This window comes from Maniola jurtina, chromosome 11 (genome assembly GCF_905333055.1).
Source record: "Maniola jurtina chromosome 11, ilManJurt1.1, whole genome shotgun sequence".
NCBI classification, from domain to species: Eukaryota; Metazoa; Arthropoda; class Insecta; order Lepidoptera; family Nymphalidae; genus Maniola; species Maniola jurtina.
The window spans coordinates 896,571-916,288 of NC_060039.1; the positions used below are offsets into that span (position 1 = coordinate 896,571).

The 19,718-nt window shown below is 39.2% G+C and overlaps 1 protein-coding gene across 1 annotated transcript in view; it reads left to right on the forward strand.

The window, feature by feature from the left end:
• LOC123869388 (proteoglycan 4-like) overlaps positions 1-15,454 on the forward strand; it is a 53,026-nt gene extending 37,572 nt beyond the window's left edge. The window contains exons 2-4 of the mRNA XM_045912286.1: positions 12,596-12,706; positions 13,063-13,239; positions 13,938-15,454. Coding sequence (XP_045768242.1) covers positions 12,596-12,706; positions 13,063-13,239; positions 13,938-15,128 — 1,479 coding nt within the window. The 3' untranslated portion in view covers positions 15,129-15,454. The remainder of the gene's footprint in view (positions 1-12,595; positions 12,707-13,062; positions 13,240-13,937) is intronic.
• Positions 15,455-19,718: the final 4,264 nt, after the last annotated feature.

A 19,718-nucleotide genomic window follows, 5' to 3' on the forward strand; every position in this document is an offset into this window, starting at 1 on the left:
TTTTTTTTTCTGACCAGTACACGCGGGCGAAGCTGCAGGCATCATCTAGTATAGATTAAGTACTTTGAAGCATACATAAGGTATGTGATTAAATATTTAAATCAATAAAATTGTGAAAGACTGTATTTACAATCATGTATGATTGAAATCAATTACACAAATCAAGTAAGTAACAATTTAATTAAGTATTATTGCGTAATACCTTTTGTAACGTTACTTACGATTGCAAAGTTAGCGATTAGAGTGACTTTGTAAAACATAATAGGTCAAGTAATAGTAGTATTAAAGTCCTGGTCAAACATAAAGCGTGTATCAGACGCAGACGGCAGAACGTAGTGCTGAATCTTAGATTTAAAACCATGCCCGTTTTTAACAAAACACGTAGACACCTTACTAGAAGTCGCTTAAGACACGTCAAATTATCATAATCACACACACATATCACAGGTTGTCAAACATCTCGACCCTTCAGCGATCCACTCATGAGTACGGATTTCCTCTTAGAGTAATAAGGGTTGGGGCTATAGCCAACCACGTTCAAGTGTAGATTGGTAGACTTCACACCCCTTTGAGAACATTATAGTGAACACTTACGCTCCGGTTACACGCTCCGTTTTGCCTGCGCAGTTAAAACTGAACAGGCAAGACCGAGAACTGCGCAGTCCAATCTTTAGCAGCTTTTGGAACTACGCGGGATCTGTCTTGCCGTCCACAGACACGCACTTAACTGCGCATACTGGCTTGTGCAGGTAAGCTCTCAGGTAAGACGGAGCGTGTAGTAGGAGCCTGAAGACATGCAGGTTTCCTCATGATATTTTCCTTCACCGTTAATCCAAGTGAATTTAGAATTGCTAAAACGCACTAATTTCGAAAAGATAGAGGTGCGAGTCCGAGATCGGTCCTCAGTCCCCCTCGAATAGGAAGTGAAGCCTTAATGGTTCGGCCCCACTGTATGATATCGTGAATTCAAAATTCAAAAAAATATATTTTTTCAATTAAACTTTTACAAGAACTTTTGAATCGCCAAATGCATCTACCACTGGTTCAGAATGCCTTTCCTACCGCGAAGAAACAGCAATAAACACGGCGGTTGCTCTTGTTGTGCAGCTAACGCCAATCGTATCGTTCTGCGCGCTAACCGGAATGTAGTTCGCGTTAGCGCAGACAAAGTATAACAAGTGCGTATATAAAACGATTAAAAACAAGTGTGACTGTCCGCGCCTGCCTCCAACGCAATGAAAGCCGCATGCCGATCTCGTTACGTAAGGGTAATTTTTTTGCGCTAGTTCTCCACTTTTCCCCGAGGCCTAGTCGCCCTAATGTTATATCAGTTAGCACATTTACATGTAACGATTAAGACACAATGTTGATACGACACGATGTACTTGCATTTGTGTTCTGTACTAGTGCTATCCCTGGTAACGGCCCGCCATTTTTTGAAGCACACTTAAAGGCGTCAAAAGCTGCGTGAACCCCGCGTCAATATCTATGTTGTCTGTGTCACTACTCGTATGTGTCACGCAGACAAGCATGTGAATTTGTCTTAAATTATTAAAAATAATATACATATTTACATTATCTGCCTATCTAGTGTTTCCTTTGCTTATCTTTGACTGAAGCAAGACCATTTTTTTTGGGAGAGTGTATAAGTATATAGGTACTGCGTTAAAATAAGTTCTAATACGCCATTTTAACTTTATGTGTCAAATAGCACGTCAAAAGTACGATTTTAATCATTGTTTTAAAAGTGAACCGTATTTTTGACGTGACAGTTGCCCCATAGAGTTAAAATGGCGTGTGACAAATCATTTTGTATGGACTATACTCAGAGACATGACATGACCTATTGGGGTTGACACTCGACATCCAATATACTCGCACGAAACTTTTTTGCTCAACTGATAAGGTGTGGAATGCCCTTCCGGTCTTTCCTGCCACGTATAACCTACACACATTTATGTCAAGAGTGGTAGCTCCAAAACAAAAAATTAAAGGGGGCTTTATGCCACCATATTTGAAAACGTGCGGTCAAATTATTTTGATTTTAATGGACTGTATTAGCGGTTAATTGCCCCATAAAAACGTAGCATTCGACGAAGGAGAAAAAATGGATGTGTCCAGGGAGTGGTTAGGTAAATTTGGACTTACGTGGCTGGAATGGTTCCAAGTCTGTTCCGAACTGCAGCTTTCTCGTCACCACACTTTTACCATCACTGATCCCTGGCCAGGGTATATTTGTAAATCGCTGTTGCACTATGTGTCGTGTTGGGTGTAGACACAGTTTTCGATGAGCGGTATGTATAACTTCACAATGGCGGCGCGCACGTGGTATTGCGGTGGTTTATTAAATGCACACTTGCAGCGGACACGATGGATTATATTGCACGAAAAGTAGTGTCTCACGCCAGCAATAGTTTATGTTGCACTGAGGTGTCGGTTTTTTTTTCGTACATTAGCGTTGCGTTGAGTCCATGAGTGGGAAAGGAAAGGATATATAGGATAGAGTGAGTGCGAGGATCTATGATCTATGAAGACCCGTTATGATACATTAATTAGTACAGTAATTTGAAGTATGTGGCGCCATCTATTGAGATTTACCACGCCCCTCAGCATGAAGGCTCTGCTTCATCAAATTATTAAGTAAAAAGGATATAAAGTAGCGTTAAACTTATAAATTAAAACCCATATTGCAAGGGTGCGTAATATTGCAGATAACTTAAAACTAAGTAAAACTACAACTTAAATATAAATTAAAACTACTGAGTTGGCAACGGACAAAGCTTAACTATAGGCCTGTCGTAAGTTCCAGACTTAGTTCTAACTTGCGCGACACGAACCACTCCGTCTCGACCAGGCATCACCTTGGTAATAATTCCAATTGGCCATTGGAGGGGTGGTGCGTTTTCAACAATAAAGAAAACTACAACTCTTTCCTTAACTGGATGCGAAGTGATTTTGAACCTTATGTGAACTCGCAATGAGTACAAATGCTTAAATTTTAAATGTTTCCAGAAGGACTGAATTATAGCGTACAATAATAGAAACCTATTTAATAATAGCGAATATAATCTTGCATTTAGGTAGTCCTTTAATAGAACTAGCATGTATGTAGCGGTTTTTAGATAAATAATTCGAACTACAATTCGTTTACTCAAATCAATAACTGAATTATGTTCAAAATTTTGAAAGGTGTTATATAAACCTTTAATCAAAGCGGTTGAAAACTTTTGAAAAGGTAAATATGAATTATCATGATGTGAGCGCTTGGTTAGAAGCCATTCTTCTGAAGGTAAAGAAATCCCTGAGAGACCCTCAAACCGAAGTGCGTATCCTGAAGAGTGTGTAGGCATAAGACCTCCAAATACACAGTCAGCAGGATTTTGAACCTCTGCGATATGATAAAAATTTACCTTAAGTGGCGACAAATGCGTATGAATTTCAGAAATGCGGTTAGCTACATAAATATTAAATTTGTGCGGTGACGAGAGTGCCCAGCAGAGGGCGACTTCTGAATCTGAGAATGCGAGAACTTTCTTTATTTTTACGCGAGAGGATATTATATTGTAGACCAAACTTACTAGATGAGTAAGGAAAACAATTTCATTTTGGTCAACAATGTGTTGCGGTGGAGAATTATCCCATCCCATATTCAGAAGCCATAACTCTTTTATGAGTAATTTAGCGAATAAAATGACTGGACCTACAAGGCCTAAATCATCATACAGACGTGCGGTAGCTGAGAGTATAGCTCTTTTCATACAAGATGTAGGCGGTTGCGAAACTTTAAAAACAAAATTATCAAATGCGGAAAACCAATGTATACCGAGAAGCTTGCAAGTATGCTCATCTGCAAAAGATATACTCTCAGACTGCGGTATATATTGTATCAGTTCAGAGGGGTTGCTAGTCCGATTGACTAGATCAAATCCTCCAGACTTGAACATCTGGATTGGCTCGTTTGCTATCGCAACTGTTTCCTCAGTGGAAGAAGCAGAGGAAGCAAGGTCACCAATACAGATGCCCCCTTCGAAAATTGCAGCGGCAAAAGGCCATCTCTCTCTCTCCTTCTTAGCAACTTCGCGCAGAGTGCGAAGAGCCAAAAAGGGAGAGGAGCGCAATTCGAAAGTGACGTGGTTAAATGTATGTTTACAAGGCGGGTCATCACTATCAAATCTATATAAGATTATTTGATGTTTGCGGTGCGGGGAATTTATTTCGAAATATATGTACATTTGCCTCACGTTTTCAAAGAAAGCGATTTTACAAAACCTAACATTGAACAAAGTATTAAGGATCTCAGCGTGCAGGTTACAATATGAACGAAGAGTTCTGAAGAGAGTGGTCGACATAACATCATTAGATATGACAGAGTTATGTGACAATTTAAACCCAGACGCGGTACCTTTCTCAGGGAGAACCTCTGAAATAGAATCCTTCTCCGAACCCTTCTGAATAGCTTCACTGTCTCTTACGCGTAAGTCAGATTTGGAAATTTTAATATCAAGCATCAAATCATTCTCTTCACCTGCGATACAAGTATTGATTGTCTTTGCAGTGGTGTCCTTAGAAAGAATGTTAACAGCGAAACTATCGTCAGAGTTAAGATTAATTGTTGCGGTGTTAATATTTTTACAATCTGGCGGAGCAATGTTCAAGAATCCTATTTCAGGTTCTGTCAATATCGGAAGGTTTTCTAAATTATTATTTTTACGAAGCGGTTCGCGAGCAAATGCACAAAAAACAGCGGTATGCGGGAGCTGAGGGACGACTGGTGCGTCACCCAGAATTATATAACCTAGCGTGGTTTCAACGGCGGAAGGCGAATTATCACCACCTGTCAGTTTATTGAAAAGTAAGATTTCACAATAGCGATTTACTCCCAATAACACATCAATAGTTCCTGGCTCCGAGAATTCATCGTCTGCGAGAGGTATATTTCGTATTAAAGACTTCATAGCTGCTACGTCTACACGCGCATCGGGCAGCTGTGACGTAATCTGCTCGACCACAAGCGGGCGTATGGAATATTCTTTAGTATCATCAAAACGAGATTTGAATTTAAAGTCGGAAATCCCAAGTATCTTTTGAGAAGTGCCACCGATTCCCTGAACTTCAGAGAAGCGGCTTTGCGTGTGAACAGGTAATGATAATCTCTTGCAGCAAGTCATAGAAATATAATCACTTTGTGAGCCGGGGTCAATGAGACAACGCACAAAGTGAGAGCGATTGTACTTATCTAGTACTTTAATTTTAGCGGTGCCCAATAAGGCGGTTGTAGCGGTGCGGTCGTGATGTTCACGAGATATAGTACATACAGAAGCGGCAATGTTAGCGGATGAATCATTAGACGATTCTGATACATTAATTTTTGCGGGCGAATTAGCGGACGTATAAGCGGACGTACTAGCGGACGTATGCGCAAACGTATGAGCGGGTAAATTACAAGACGTATGAGCGGGTTGAATTACATTATTTTCAGAGTGATTGCTCGGCACAGTGCGAGACATATCATCCGAATTAGCGGATTGCGACAGTGTGCAATTATAAAGGTGCGGACAGATATGTGACGTTGGCGCATTGACAACGACACTACAGTTTGATTTACTAGATTTAGCGAAACACAAACTTGAATGGTGACGTTTAAGCGGAAAGCAATTTGAGCAGTTTTTAGTGCTGCTACAAGCGGAATATTTATGCGAGGTGCTTAAGCAGTTTGTACAGTATGAATTATTTTTAACAATTTCGTACCTTTTCCTAGGAGTTAATTTCATAAACTCAGTGCACTTGTATAAGTGGTCATGCTTTTCATTTTTACAGACGACACACTTATGATTTTCATGAGAGCTACGAGCGCTTTCCGTATTGACAAAAGACTTAGTAGACTTAGTAGACCTCGTGACAGGTGTAGGTATGTGTTTAGAGCGAGCTTTATTTTGCAACTGTGCATTAACATTGCTCCCTCTAGACAGCACCTTGCTCTGTTCCTTCACAAAATCTATAAGACTTTTATATGTTGGAATTTGTTTTTTACGATTAATAAGCTCAAACATTTTAACGGTATCTTCATCTAATTTAAGCGTAGCCAAATGAAGGAATATAAAATCAGTCAAATCAATTTTTAACTGTTTAAGTGCTTCTACCGATGAATCAAAAGTGTTTATGAAATTATCTAGTGCGGTATCATTATTATTAGCAAGTAGCTTAAATTGCAACACTTGATTTAAATAAGCGGAAGCGAGCGAGCGGGGGTCGTCGTACTTCTGTATTAAGGCATCCCAGATGATATTATAATTTTCAGCTGTTGCTGGCAACCCTGAACAAACTGCGGCAGCCCTATCAGTTAATTTTCCGACTAGGTAAAATACCCTTTCACTATTATTTAAATGCGGGTTATCATGAATCATACTTTTAAACTGCTGATAAAACAAAGGCCATTTTGTTAAATCACCATTAAATGAAATAATATCAATAGGCGGAAGATGCGATTTTAATTTAGGGAACTTTGACAAAGACGCCATGTTAGATTCAGATTCTTTATTGCTGTTAGTCGCTAAGACTTGTTTGACATAACAAAATAATTCCTCGAATGACATCCATGATTGATAATTAATAGGATTTTTAGGATTCAATTTCAACTGTATAGCGTTATATGAATCTAGTGTTTGCTCGAATTCCTTTCGTAAAGTGTCTAGGTTACCTGACTGGCATAAAAGATTAGGTAGTTTACTAGAATCAATTTCTACTTGCAAGGCGGCATCGTAGATTCGTTGCATTCGCGCAAACATCGCATCGCGTTTCGATTCCAATATTAACATTTGACATTCGTCATGTGTACGCGGTAAATCTGAATCACCCTTTGTAGTCATTTTTAAAACTCAAAGTACCTAAATAAATCGAACACAACTTAATATTATTGGCGTCACTCAGAAAAGCAGGTATTATTTAAATATTTTTATCGAATTATTCGAATCACCAAATCAAACTCAATAAAAAATTTAATCAAATGTGGGTTGTTTACAAAAAGATACCAAAGCGAAATTAAGGCAACGTGAGACACATCCCACTTCTGAATTATTGGCGTCACTCAGAAAAGCAGGTATTATTTAAATATTTTTATCGAATTATTGGAATGTCCTCTCCAAAACCAACACAAAAAAACACAAGTTTAATGTGTAAGGTTATCCGAGAGTTTTAATCTAAACAAACTAATGCCAAAATAAATAATTTAATTAGAGCGTGATTGCTATCACAACATCTAATTATTCAGTTTACAATCCAAATACCGAAAATATGCGATATCGCTCCGAATCTCAGAAGGAGACTGAACTAAAACCTTCGAAACACCCGTATTTATACAAGTTCAATCTTACTGGCCTCCTAGTAACAGATTGTATGACATCGAATGAGCCAAATATCGATTTTATCAAACTACCTTCATTAGATAAATTAATAATTTTATATTATTTTTGACAACTCAAATCAATTTTTAAAAATAACCTTACAATATGGTATTTAACTATGTTGGTTAAATATGTCAATTAAAAAATATCGATATTATGCAACCAATATAGTTTAGCGGTAAGTATATACTATAAAATGCGTTGGTTATACTGTGAAAACACACAACTCCTATATTTAGGCGAGCGGTTAAATTATTGCGTTGCAAACGTAAAAATATTATTTACGGAACGCGTATTTGAGTGCATACAATAATCACAATGCTGGTTGAATACCTACTCCGCGCGCAATGGCTCGTACCTACATCAGTCTATTCATAAAATCGACAGCGGAACTTATGTAGGTACCTTATTCGCGTCTTATAAGTAACGACAACTTAAAATATTAACTACTACGTACCTATAAGTAGATCTATACGTTTTATTTTCCAGGTTTGCGGAATTATATTATGGTTAAATCTTATACCGAAATAATAAAGCATGCGGGTAAATATGAAATTTTATAAAAAATACTTTATTACTTCTAACCTAGAATATCAAACGATAGAATTACGTAGGTATATCGTAGGCCGTACTTATAATCTAATAATTCTGCAATATTACGACACGATGCAACATTAGGTATCCATAAATCGTGAATGCTACTTGAAATAATTCAAACTTATTGACTCGACGTAGGTAGGCGGTACTAAAAATTATATTACTATAATAATTTGATTAAATTAAAGAGTCGAGTCAATTTTATTATGAAATCGGATGGATAAGCCCATAAATCCGATTCAAAGATTATGAAATCCGGTTCGAGAATGGACCATAAAATATGGTAGCTCCAAAACAAAAAATTAAAGGGGGCTTTATGCCACCATATTTGAAAACGTGCGGTCAAATTATTTTGATTTTAATGGACTGTATTAGCGGTTAATTGCCCCATAAAAACGTAGCATTCGACGAAGGAGAAAAAATGGATGTGTCCAGGGAGTGGTTAGGTAAATTTGGACTTACGTGGCTGGAATGGTTCCAAGTCTGTTCCGAACTGCAGCTTTCTCGTCACCACACTTTTACCATCACTGATCCCTGGCCAGGGTATATTTGTAAATCGCTGTTGCACTATGTGTCGTGTTGGGTGTAGACACAGTTTTCGATGAGCGGTATGTATAACTTCACAATGGCGGCGCGCACGTGGTATTGCGGTGGTTTATTAAATGCACACTTGCAGCGGACACGATGGATTATATTGCACGAAAAGTAGTGTCTCACGCCAGCAATAGTTTATGTTGCACTGAGGTGTCGGTTTTTTTTTTCGTACATTAGCGTTGCGTTGAGTCCATGAGTGGGAAAGGAAAGGATATATAGGATAGAGTGAGTGCGAGGATCTATGATCTATGAAGACCCGTTATGATACATTAATTAGTACAGTAATTTGAAGTATGTGGCGCCATCTATTGAGATTTACCAAGAGTGTATAGACATCTTCTAGGCAAGCGCGCTGCAATCTCATTTTGTCATCAAGCACAAGCAAATCTTGCAATAAAGAAATATTATTAGCCACTACCAGTACTATGAATTCGATAAAGTAGATAGATAGATAGATAGACAGAACACTTTATTGCACACAAAAACACTTATAAAGGAACACAACACAGAAAGAAGAAAACAGAAAAAACAATTGTGTGCAAAGGCGGCCTTATTACTTGGAGCAATCTCTACCAGGCAACCTTTGCTGAAAGGAGAAGCTAAGTTAGGGTTAAGCTAAAGTAGGTAAATCGTTCATATCGTAGTCGTATAAAGTGATAGAGCCCCTACAGAACTGGGTCGGTATGCGACCGTATTTTGTAATTACATTTTAAGTATAGCAACCGGATTTTCTTTTCTATTATTATATTTTATACGACTTTAATCTTTTATACAAAGCTTTAGTCAGTTTAATCTCTATTTCGGAAGTGGTAAGACTCTTAATAATATTATTGTAATTAAAATCAGTTAAGTACGAGTTTGACTCGCACACGAAGGGTTCCGTACCATCGTACAAGGTATACCTACACTTTTATGTAGAACACTGCAAGTTAATGGCGGACTGCGCCGTCAATATACGAGTATGTATTGGATTTAGTATTTTTTTTTGTATAAGTACACCTTTTTTTTTTTGTGACGTAACTACAAATTCACGGTTTCAGGATGAACAAATAATTAGTATTTTAATATTTCAAAGTAAAATAACTATAGGTACCGAGTGGGGTATCATATGAAAGGGCTTTACTTGTAAATTCTAAAACAGATTTTTATTTATTTTTATGCATTGTTAATAGTTTTTGATGTATCGTGCAAAATGTCGGAAAAATACCCGAGTACGGAACTCTCGGTGCGCGATTCTGACTCGCTTTTGGCCGGTTTTTTATTTTTAATATGTGGTGCGGCACGTGCGAAACCTGCGCGCGTTCTAACAAATGTAAGACTAGATTCAAAGTGGCGCGAATTAGTCTGTAATTGTGTCATTATTATAATTAATCCGCTCATAATGTGCGCTATTCACATGAGACGACACGAAGACCAATGGTTCGCGTGTGGAAACATGTAGACGTGTTGCGCTTGCGTCTATTGAATTACTCAACTGGCTAATTAGGTTTTTATGTACGACGTGCGTACCTAGTTTAAATTAGGAAATACTTTTTAGATTAATATATAGTGCGAAATTCACATGAAATTATATAGCAGTGTTAACACTAAGCGCGGCAACCTTGCGAGGGTGTGATTTTATAGACTAGCTTTTTTTATAGGCTTTAGCTTTTTTATAGGCTGGACTGCAATCACACCAAACAATAGGAGATGATGCAGCTTAAGGTGAAGCATGCCTGCCTAGAATAAGGTACTTTCCTTTGAAGGTACGAAAACAGGTGTTGCTAGCGGGGAAAACGGAAGCCGGAAAGGCGTTCCATAATCTAGCAATACGTATTAGAGACGAGGACGCAAATGGTTTTGCACAAGTCCTTGGAATTTCAACTGTGAAGGAGTGCAGACCTTGGCGATGCCTTGCAGTTCGATAGTAAAACGGCGAGAGGGGAACCAGGTCAAATAGCTCCTTAGTACACTCTCCGAAATATATTCTGTAGAATACTGACAGACAAGCAAACGATGTTCCCAACCTTTGAAAAGAAATGACCTAGCACGAAAGAAGTCTACTAGCACGACAATCAACCGAATAGAATGCACCAAGCTGCACATTTAATTGCTTAAAACGCACATAACGCTGAAAATTTAGACGTGCGTGCCCGGGATCGAACCCCCGACTACCCGAATAGGAGGCCGACGGTTTAACCACTAGGCAGCAGAGTTTTAAGTTATGTAAATAACATAGTTAAACATTTAGCTAATTTACTTACATTGAACTTGATTGAAAGCCAGTTAAAGAAGACAGGTTAATGAACTGAGGTGACACCATGCATCATCTCTCCATGACCTTAGCCTTCAACTTTGCCGCATTAATAATTCATGATCATGAGACATGCTTTTGTTGAGATGTACCAACTTACTTCATCTTTTTATCTGGCTATTGATGTTTTAGAACAGAATAGAAAATTAACTGAATCTAACACTGCAATTGGCTTTTCCTTAAATAAATAATTAGATACAGCTTTCATCTCTCTATACCTAAGTCTTTACCTTGATATCTATACAACTAGATTTTTACCCTGAAGAACTTATTTGTCATCATGATCTATTTTTGCTTGCATGCTTGTTTGTATGGATCAGTTTTGTGGTGCGTAGGTAGGTAGTTGATACATAAAAGTCGGTTTTATTCATTTAGATTTTTTTGATAGGATCCTTTAAACACTACCTACGTAAGAAATCTTCCAAAAAGAGACAGGCTAAGTTCTTTTGTATTATTTAGCTATAAAAATGAATGTTTAAATCCATTCAGTAAAAATAACCTTGACTGGAACCGGTTGACAGTAGAAAGGGCGTAGAACTTGCGTTTCAGTTCCAATGAACACAATCATATTGTATTTCACTTGAAATCTTATACACTGTATAACCTAGTTATTTTGAAACTGGACTCTTTCACAAGAAAATTATTGTAGCTTGGTTGTAAATAAGTAAATATTTATTTTCCAAGATTTTTCAATTTATTCACGTTGGGTTTTAGGAACAACATATTTTTAAGGCTCCGTACTCGAAGGGTGCCAACGGGAACCTATTACTAAGTCTCCAGTGTCCGTCCGTCGGTTTGTCTGTCTGTCTGTCTGTCAGCCGCCTCTATCTCGTAAACCGTAATAGCTAGAAAGTTCAAATTTTCACAGAATGTGTATTTCTATTACCGCTATTTCTTGCCCGGAATCGACCCCCTGACCTCTACCGCCTTAACCACTAGACTATTGCGGATTATTATGCAATGCAGGCAGTTGCTTTATTATGCTGATAAATTCGAGGACATCTACTGGTTTATTATGTTATTATAAGTAAGTCTATAATGACCTCAAGTGGTTCTCATTTAATGGTGGTGGTGGAGCTGTAAAGTTCAGGGCTATGGCCGTCAATAACAACAGCTGTAGCCTTTGTAATTTCTGCTTTATTCAATTAGTTACGTAATGCAATAAACATATTTTTGACAAAATTTCAAAACTTTTAAATGTGGGTTAGGTATGTATGGTTCACTAACGATGAACAAAAACCTCGTTATAACAAGTGATCGTAGTTTCATCAAAAACTTTTCAAAAACTAATTAGATCACAGTCGTATTCCGCAAACATCATTTTACAAATGATCATTTGACACATTTACTATGCAAATGTACTAAATATGTTAAAATATCATTTATAAAATTATTTCACCAAATAATTCGTTTTAGTAGAGGGGGGGGGGGGGAAGAGAACCCCATCACATGATGAGCCCACTATGTGACGAAGGCCAGGTCCAGGGGCTCCTTTTCTGGGTCGTTTAAAAAGAAATAACAACGAAGAGGATGGCGGGGTCTGTAAGACCGTCGTCTCCCGTCTCCGTCTTGAGAGATCCCATTTTTAGAAGATTCAGGGCCCCCAATATCAATATGTACCTATAATTGAGGTCTTCATTAATTCTTTATATCATTACCTTATTAAGGTCTTCAGTTATACTTATTTAATAGTTCTATCTTTATTTCCCAGGTGCTATGTCTGGTGTTAGCGACAGGGATGGCTGCGAGGCATCGGCCCCGCGTCCAGCAGCCCGTGGATGATTACGACTACGAACCACAGGCGCAGGAGAGAGGGGGACAGGTAAGTCAAATTAATTCAATCCCTAAAGGTCAGATAAAGAAAAAACTAGTGGTATGTGCATGTCAAATGGCTAATGTAAAACTGGTAGCGAATCTAGGTTAATATAAACCTGTTTGAAAAGTAAGTACTAAGCTAAAGATTTTTTTGACTACTTAGCTACTAAAGTGGTGACTAATCTTAATTTTAATTTTGTTTGCGAGAAATTGGATTACGAACTCATTACCAATTATATAATGCTGATTTAGAACAAAAGCATAATTCTGAAGAAAATATATAATATTTCAATAAAAATTCCAGGCTTACAAAGCTGCGTCCAAATCTGAAATAAGCTTATAATTTTTTCGTATAAATTCCAGGTGGTACTAGTAGCGCCAGACGCATACGGTGGCATCTACCAAGCGCAAGACCGCGCTGATGAGGAGTACCAGCCAAGAGCCATCCACCGCACCCCGCAGCCCCGCCTCAAGCAGCATCAGCCCGCGCCGGAGGGCCCCAAGCAGCCGCCCGTGCAGACCATCAGAAACTACAACAAGGTGCGTTCTTTTACCAACTCACCAAAAATTGTGGATCGGCACTTGACAGAAGTGGATCGTTGTCTAGCGGTCGAAGGTGCTCCAGCCGCAATATCCAGGGGAGACGCGAGTTTGAATCTTGCCGGATCCGCAAAATTTGAAATGTATTTTAAATTATTTACAAAACTGTGGAGTCTAATTAAATCCATCAGCCTTTATGCATCTACTGATGGGCTTAGCTCCTTTCAAGAGCGTACCACGAAACTTCGTCCACCACCTTTCTCATCTACCCGCTTCCCACCACCACCCAGCATCCAATCTACTCGCATGAAACTTTTTTGCTCAAGGTGTCTGCAATATGAACTGTTAAGGTGTGGAATGCTCTTCGGTGTCCTAAACTAACCTAAATACCTTCAAAGCAAGAATTAATATGGCTATTTTGGGTGGTTTTCAGATATCACTGTTGACTTGGTTCATTCAATTCCTCCACTCCAAACTATAACAGCAATGTACGCGCTAAGTTTGTCTAGGAAAACTGCCCTTTCTCTTTTACTGCAAGTTTCAGAGAGTCTTGTATTAGCTGCAATCAAGTGTATTTCATGCTCTCGACGGGATATTATAGTTATTGAAGCAGTTCATGAAGTTTAGTAGGTCATCAAAAAATAATATTATTCTAACAACATTCAGAAAATTAAAATGAAATTTTCATCTCATTTCAGGTAAATGATGACGGCAGCTTCACTTTTGGCTACGAAGCAGCGGACGGCTCTTTCAAAGAAGAAACCCGAGGCACCGACTGCGTAGTGCGCGGTAAATACGGCTACGTCGATCCCGACGGCAACAAACGAGAATTCACTTACGTGTCCGGCAACCCTTGCGACCCCAACAAACCCAACGAAGACGAGGAACCAGACTCCCCAGCGATAGACTCGGCGGAGAGAGACGACCCTGAACCCAACTACCCGACGAGACCAGTGATCAGACCCACCACAGCACGACCAGCGACCACCTACTTCCAAAACGATTTTAGGGACGCTGATGAAGAACCCGAAGAAGAACCCCTGCAGCACATCAGACAGCGCGTTGTGCAACGACCACAGCCTGCCAGGCCCGCCCCGAGACCAGCCTACCAACCTCAACAAATCGCTATCACTCCACGACCGGTTCCCATCACAACAGCCCGCGCTCTACCCCCAGCGACTACTTTCAGGCCACAACAAATCATCCAAGTGACTCCCAGACCCCAAATCCAATACAGCCCTGAACCCGAATACTCTCCCTCTCCAGCCCCTGCACTATCCTCGAACAGACCTGGACAAATTGATTTCGCCGCAGAATTCGCGAAATTCCATCGCGACAATCAAGGTCCCACTACACCTTCCGCGTTCAACACTGCCTCCAAGAGCACTAATGCTCCCGCTCCCTCTAGCAATCCTCTATACTCGACTGAACTAGTCTACGATCCTTCAAGCGGTTCGTACGATACTCAGCTGTTCCAATCTCTACCTCAAACTAAGGGTGAACTCAATCTCAACCAAAGACTTCAACCATATGTCGCTCAGCCCCAGCAACAGCAGAGACCCTTCATCCCCTCCCCACAGATTCCTGCCAATGCTCCTGTATACAGGCAGCAGAACAATCCTCAGGAGGTCTACCAGAGGCAGCAGGCTGAGTCGCAGTTCCAAAGCTCTGCACAGTTGTTCGCTCAGCAACAGCAACTTCAGCAGAGTCAACTGCAGAGAGACAGAGCGGCGGCGAGAGCTCAGGCTCAAAGACTGGCGCTCGCTCAGGCACAGACCCCACAAAGAGCGGTCGCTCCAGCGCAGCAGTACTACTACGTGCCCCGAGGAGAGAACCCCTCGTCAGGTCAAATCGACGCGTTCCTGAGAGGGCACGGCATCCAGCTTTGAGGAGTTTAGTGTAATACCTGAGCTAGATAAAGAACTATCGATCGACTGAGTCCGTATAGCCATAGTTAATGTACAAGTGTAAAATATCGGTCGAGTAGTGAAGTGGAGTGAGGTATCTAGTTCCATGGACTGTGGCGGCGGCGGCCGCCAGTGTACATAGCTGTGTCTCAGTACCTTAATGTAATACTTAGCTTAAGACTTAATTTTATTATAATTGCGAACCATCTTTGTACGAAGTCCACGACTTTCTTGAGTTGGACGTTTTTTTGTAAAATGCAATTTACCAATTTTTTTTGTAATATTTTGTTTGTAATAAATTATATTTTTATTAAAAAATGTGTTTTAGTTACTTTTTTTTATCAGTCTTCAAAAAAGATTATAAAGTCTAGTATTTTTCTTTTGCTTGAATTTTTTAAATAACAATTAGGTGATGCCCGCGACTTCGTCCGTGTGGATTTAGGTCTTTCAAAACGTTCAAAACTAAAAAGTTTCAAATCAATTCTATCAGATGATCGATGCACGAACGTATAGATTCGAACACTCAAATGTATTTAAGTATTACGTATTATAAAAGTGAAACTTTGTTACTCTAAAAACTAGTGGACGGATTTACCCTGGATTAACACATAGGTTACTTTTATTCCGGACAATCAAATAGTTCCCACGGGATTTCAAAAAACCTAAATCCATGCATATGAAGTCGTGGGCATCATCTAGTAGTATTATAAATGTGAAAGTGTTTCTGCCTGTATTTCTGCCTGTCTGTCTGTCTGCTACTTTACAAGGCCTATCTGACCTAACCGATTTTGACGAAGTTTGGTACAGAGATAGCTTGCATCCTGGGGAAAGGCATAGGCTGCTTTTTATCCCGAAAATTCAGATAGTTCTACGAGATTATTGTTATCAAAGGCCGTTATTTTTAAATGGGTACCAATCTCTGAAGTGGACACATCATTCATGTACGCTGGAACAGGTGTGCCATAAAAACGACAGTTATTTTCAGTGTGGATTCGAAATGCCTCGCCGAGCGTACCTGGAATTAAAATCGACTTATCATATAGACGTGTTCTTTAGTTATTATGCAGCGATTACATATTATTACGAGAAATTATGTATTAATTAGCAAAGTAGGTAATTTTCACCGGCCTGTAAACTATCGTAGAATGCGGAAGGCGCTCAATCTACTACTAATTGTAATTTCTAGGCCGTGACCGATTAAATAATGTAGTATAGTGGTTACATAAACCTACTTACTAGCACACCGGGTTGCGAGTTGCCAAGCTGCAGTGGCAATGTACAGAGCACAGTTCAAAAAACCGGACAAGTGCGAGTCGGACGCTCATACGAAGGGTTTCGCACCATCCTACAAAATATACCTAACGCTTTTATGTAGCACACTGCAAGTCAATGAATGACTGCGCCATCTATGAGTGATTCAGTACATTAATTTTTTCGTGAACAATTTTTTTTAAATGATATTACCACAAATTCACGGTTTTCGGATTTTTTCCCTTATTTGCGCTATAAGACCTACCTGCCTGTCTTTCATGATTCTAGGTCAACGGGAGGTCTCCTATAGGTTTTCTTAACAGACACGAGAGACAGACGGACAGATGGACAGACAGACAATAAAGTGATCCTATAAGGATTCCTTTTACCTTTGGAGGTACGGAACCCTAAAAACTGATTAAGCATTCTAGCACCTCCAAATCCTTTGGGATCCCAAGATGCTAGAATGACAACCTCGTACCGGGAAGCGTAACGTTGGAAGACCCCCACTAGATGGACAGACGATATCAAACGAGTGCAGAGAACCGCTGAAAATTCCGCGCCTCTTACGCACTTCAGCGGGAAGCCATTTTTAACCCCCGACCCAAAAAGAGGGGTGTTATAAGTTTGACGTGTGTATCTGTGTATCTGTGTGTCTGTGTATCTGTGTATCTGTGTATCTGTCTGTGGCATCGTAGCGCCTAAACGAATGAACCGATTTTAATTTACTTTTTTTTGTTTGAAAGGTGGCTTGATCGAGAATGTTCTTAGCTATAATCCAAAAAAATTGGTTCAGCCGTTTAAAAGTTATCAGCTATTTTCTAGTTTTCTTGTAGAAAAGAAGGTTAGATAACGCTTAGGTTCATAATATTCAAGTGTCAATTGACAAAATATGTCAAGCTGTCAAGATGGACGTTGCCTAGATATTTGAAAATGATTTGTCGGGGGTGTTGAAAATTTTTAATTTACACTTGTGTTTAGTAAGCTAAAGAATACTTAAGTATACCACAAACTGCAGGTGTGCCTGTACACAGTAACTGATTATGAATCTTGTGACATAACCTCGAGGCTTCACCTCGGCTTCACCTACACTGGCAGAGGTCAAATGAAACGACTAGGTATGTGACCTATGTGACATGGCCGTCGTGGCAGCTTGGACAAATCAAAACTCAAACTCATCAACTCAAAATCATTTAAAATCAATTAAGTATTCAAAGTTGGTACTATTGCACTCCTTTTGATGGTCAGAATTGTTAGATTTGTAATTGGTGATAATTAATTACTTAAACTAAAGCTACGAGGGTTCCAAACGCGCCCAGTTTTGAGAAGAACCCACAACAAACTCAGCCCACAAAAATCATTACCCATAATACTATAAATGCGAAAGTGTGTTTGTTTGCTGGTTTATTGGTTTGTCCTTCAATCATGCTGCAACTGATTGACGTGTTTTTTGCATGGATATAGATAAAGATCTGGATAGTGACATATTATGCTACCTTTTATCCCGGAAAATCAAATTCCCATGTGATTTTAAATACCTAAGTCCACGTGGATGAAGTCGCTAGTATCAGCTAGTATCATAATACTTTTAAATCATTGATTTCACGTTACCTCTAGTGGCCAAATCACACTAATATTATAAAGGCGAAAGTTTGTGTGTATGTGTGTGTTTGTGTATGTTTGTTACTCCTACACGCAAAAACCACTGGATGGATTTGGCTGAAATTCGGAATGGCGATAGATAATATCCTGGATTAGCACATAGGCTACTTTTTATCCCGAAAAATCAAAGAGTTCCCAGGGGATTTTGAAAAACCTAAATCCACGCGGGCGAATCTGCGGGCATCAGATAGTACCTAATGTTTGACAGATGTCGATTCAGGATGAAACCGAGCGCTCACACGGAGCTTACTCACTCTAGTTCACTCTGCCACTGTGTCAAATTTCGTGACGCAGGCGTCGACGCGGTGGACATAGTGGCGCGTACTATCGGACCTATCGTTAAACATGAAGCTAAAATTACTAAACTATTATACTGTAGCGATGTGAACAACATACGACCATAATAAGGCAAAAACTTTCATATCGCAGCCTTGTTAGTTAATTAGTTTGTGTTACTAACGCCAGGTGGCAGACAAGCTCGAGTTTAAGTCTATCTCATATTATCTAGTCTAAGGTCTCTCTCTAACATTATTAAAATATGTGGATAATTCTGTTGGCCACAATCTTTAACTAAACTAATAGCACCATCGTATTGATCAACCAATCAACGGTCCACTACTGAGCACGGGTCTCTTCTCAAATAGACTTAGGCAACAACTCTGGCCAAAATTGTCAAACTTTACACACCTTTGGGAAAATTATAGAGAAATCAAGTATCCTCACGATCCTCACGACGGACAGACGGACAAACAGACAAACAGGCAGACAACAAAGTGGTCCTATGAGGGTTCCGTTTTTCCTTTTGAGGTACGGAACCCTAAAAACTCCGAAAAGTTAGAGATGCGCGAGTGTGGATAGGTATTCTAATCCCGTGGGAATTCATTGATTTTCCGGAATAAAAGTAGCCTATATGTGTTAATTCAGAATAATATAACCTATATCCATTTCAAATTTCAGTCAAATAGGTACGTCCCGTAGTTTTGGCGTGAAAGAGTAACAAATACACACACAATAATATGTAATAATTTAGTGTTATAATCTTATTTCTGGTTTAAATTTAATTAAATTTCGTAAATAGATCAAAATTAGGCCGTTTTTGCGCAAAACTGTGTGCCTAAATGTACAGTTATGGATAATCCAATCAACTAAACCCTACGTAGTCGGTGGTTGCAATTCGCAATCACCCTACAATCTAAGCCCATTTTAGGTATCGGCAGGAACCTTGGGAACGAAATCCACTTTGACTTCCAATCTTTATTGTAATTAACGCCGACATTGAATGGTAAACCGTGTGAAAAATATTTAATAACAGAGGAGTGTGCACTCTTAGACATTGTGTAAATAAATAAAATGGACAACTTATGAAATATTGCAGTTATTGTATTCTTTCCTTTTATAAGTGTCCAGACGATACTAAAAACATATTCAATTTATTCACATAGTTAACGTTAACTCAAGAGCCTCTGAACCTGAAACCTTAGTTACTCGCAAACATGAGCCGTTGGTTCTAGTAGTTATGACTAACATCTGACTATAACAATGGTTAACTTAATATGAAACATAATAATTACTGTTGATCGAAGTTATTTTTCCTTAACATGGTGAGATATACCAGAAAGCTCTAGTAGGCGAACATTCCCAGAGCAAGTACCGAGCCCA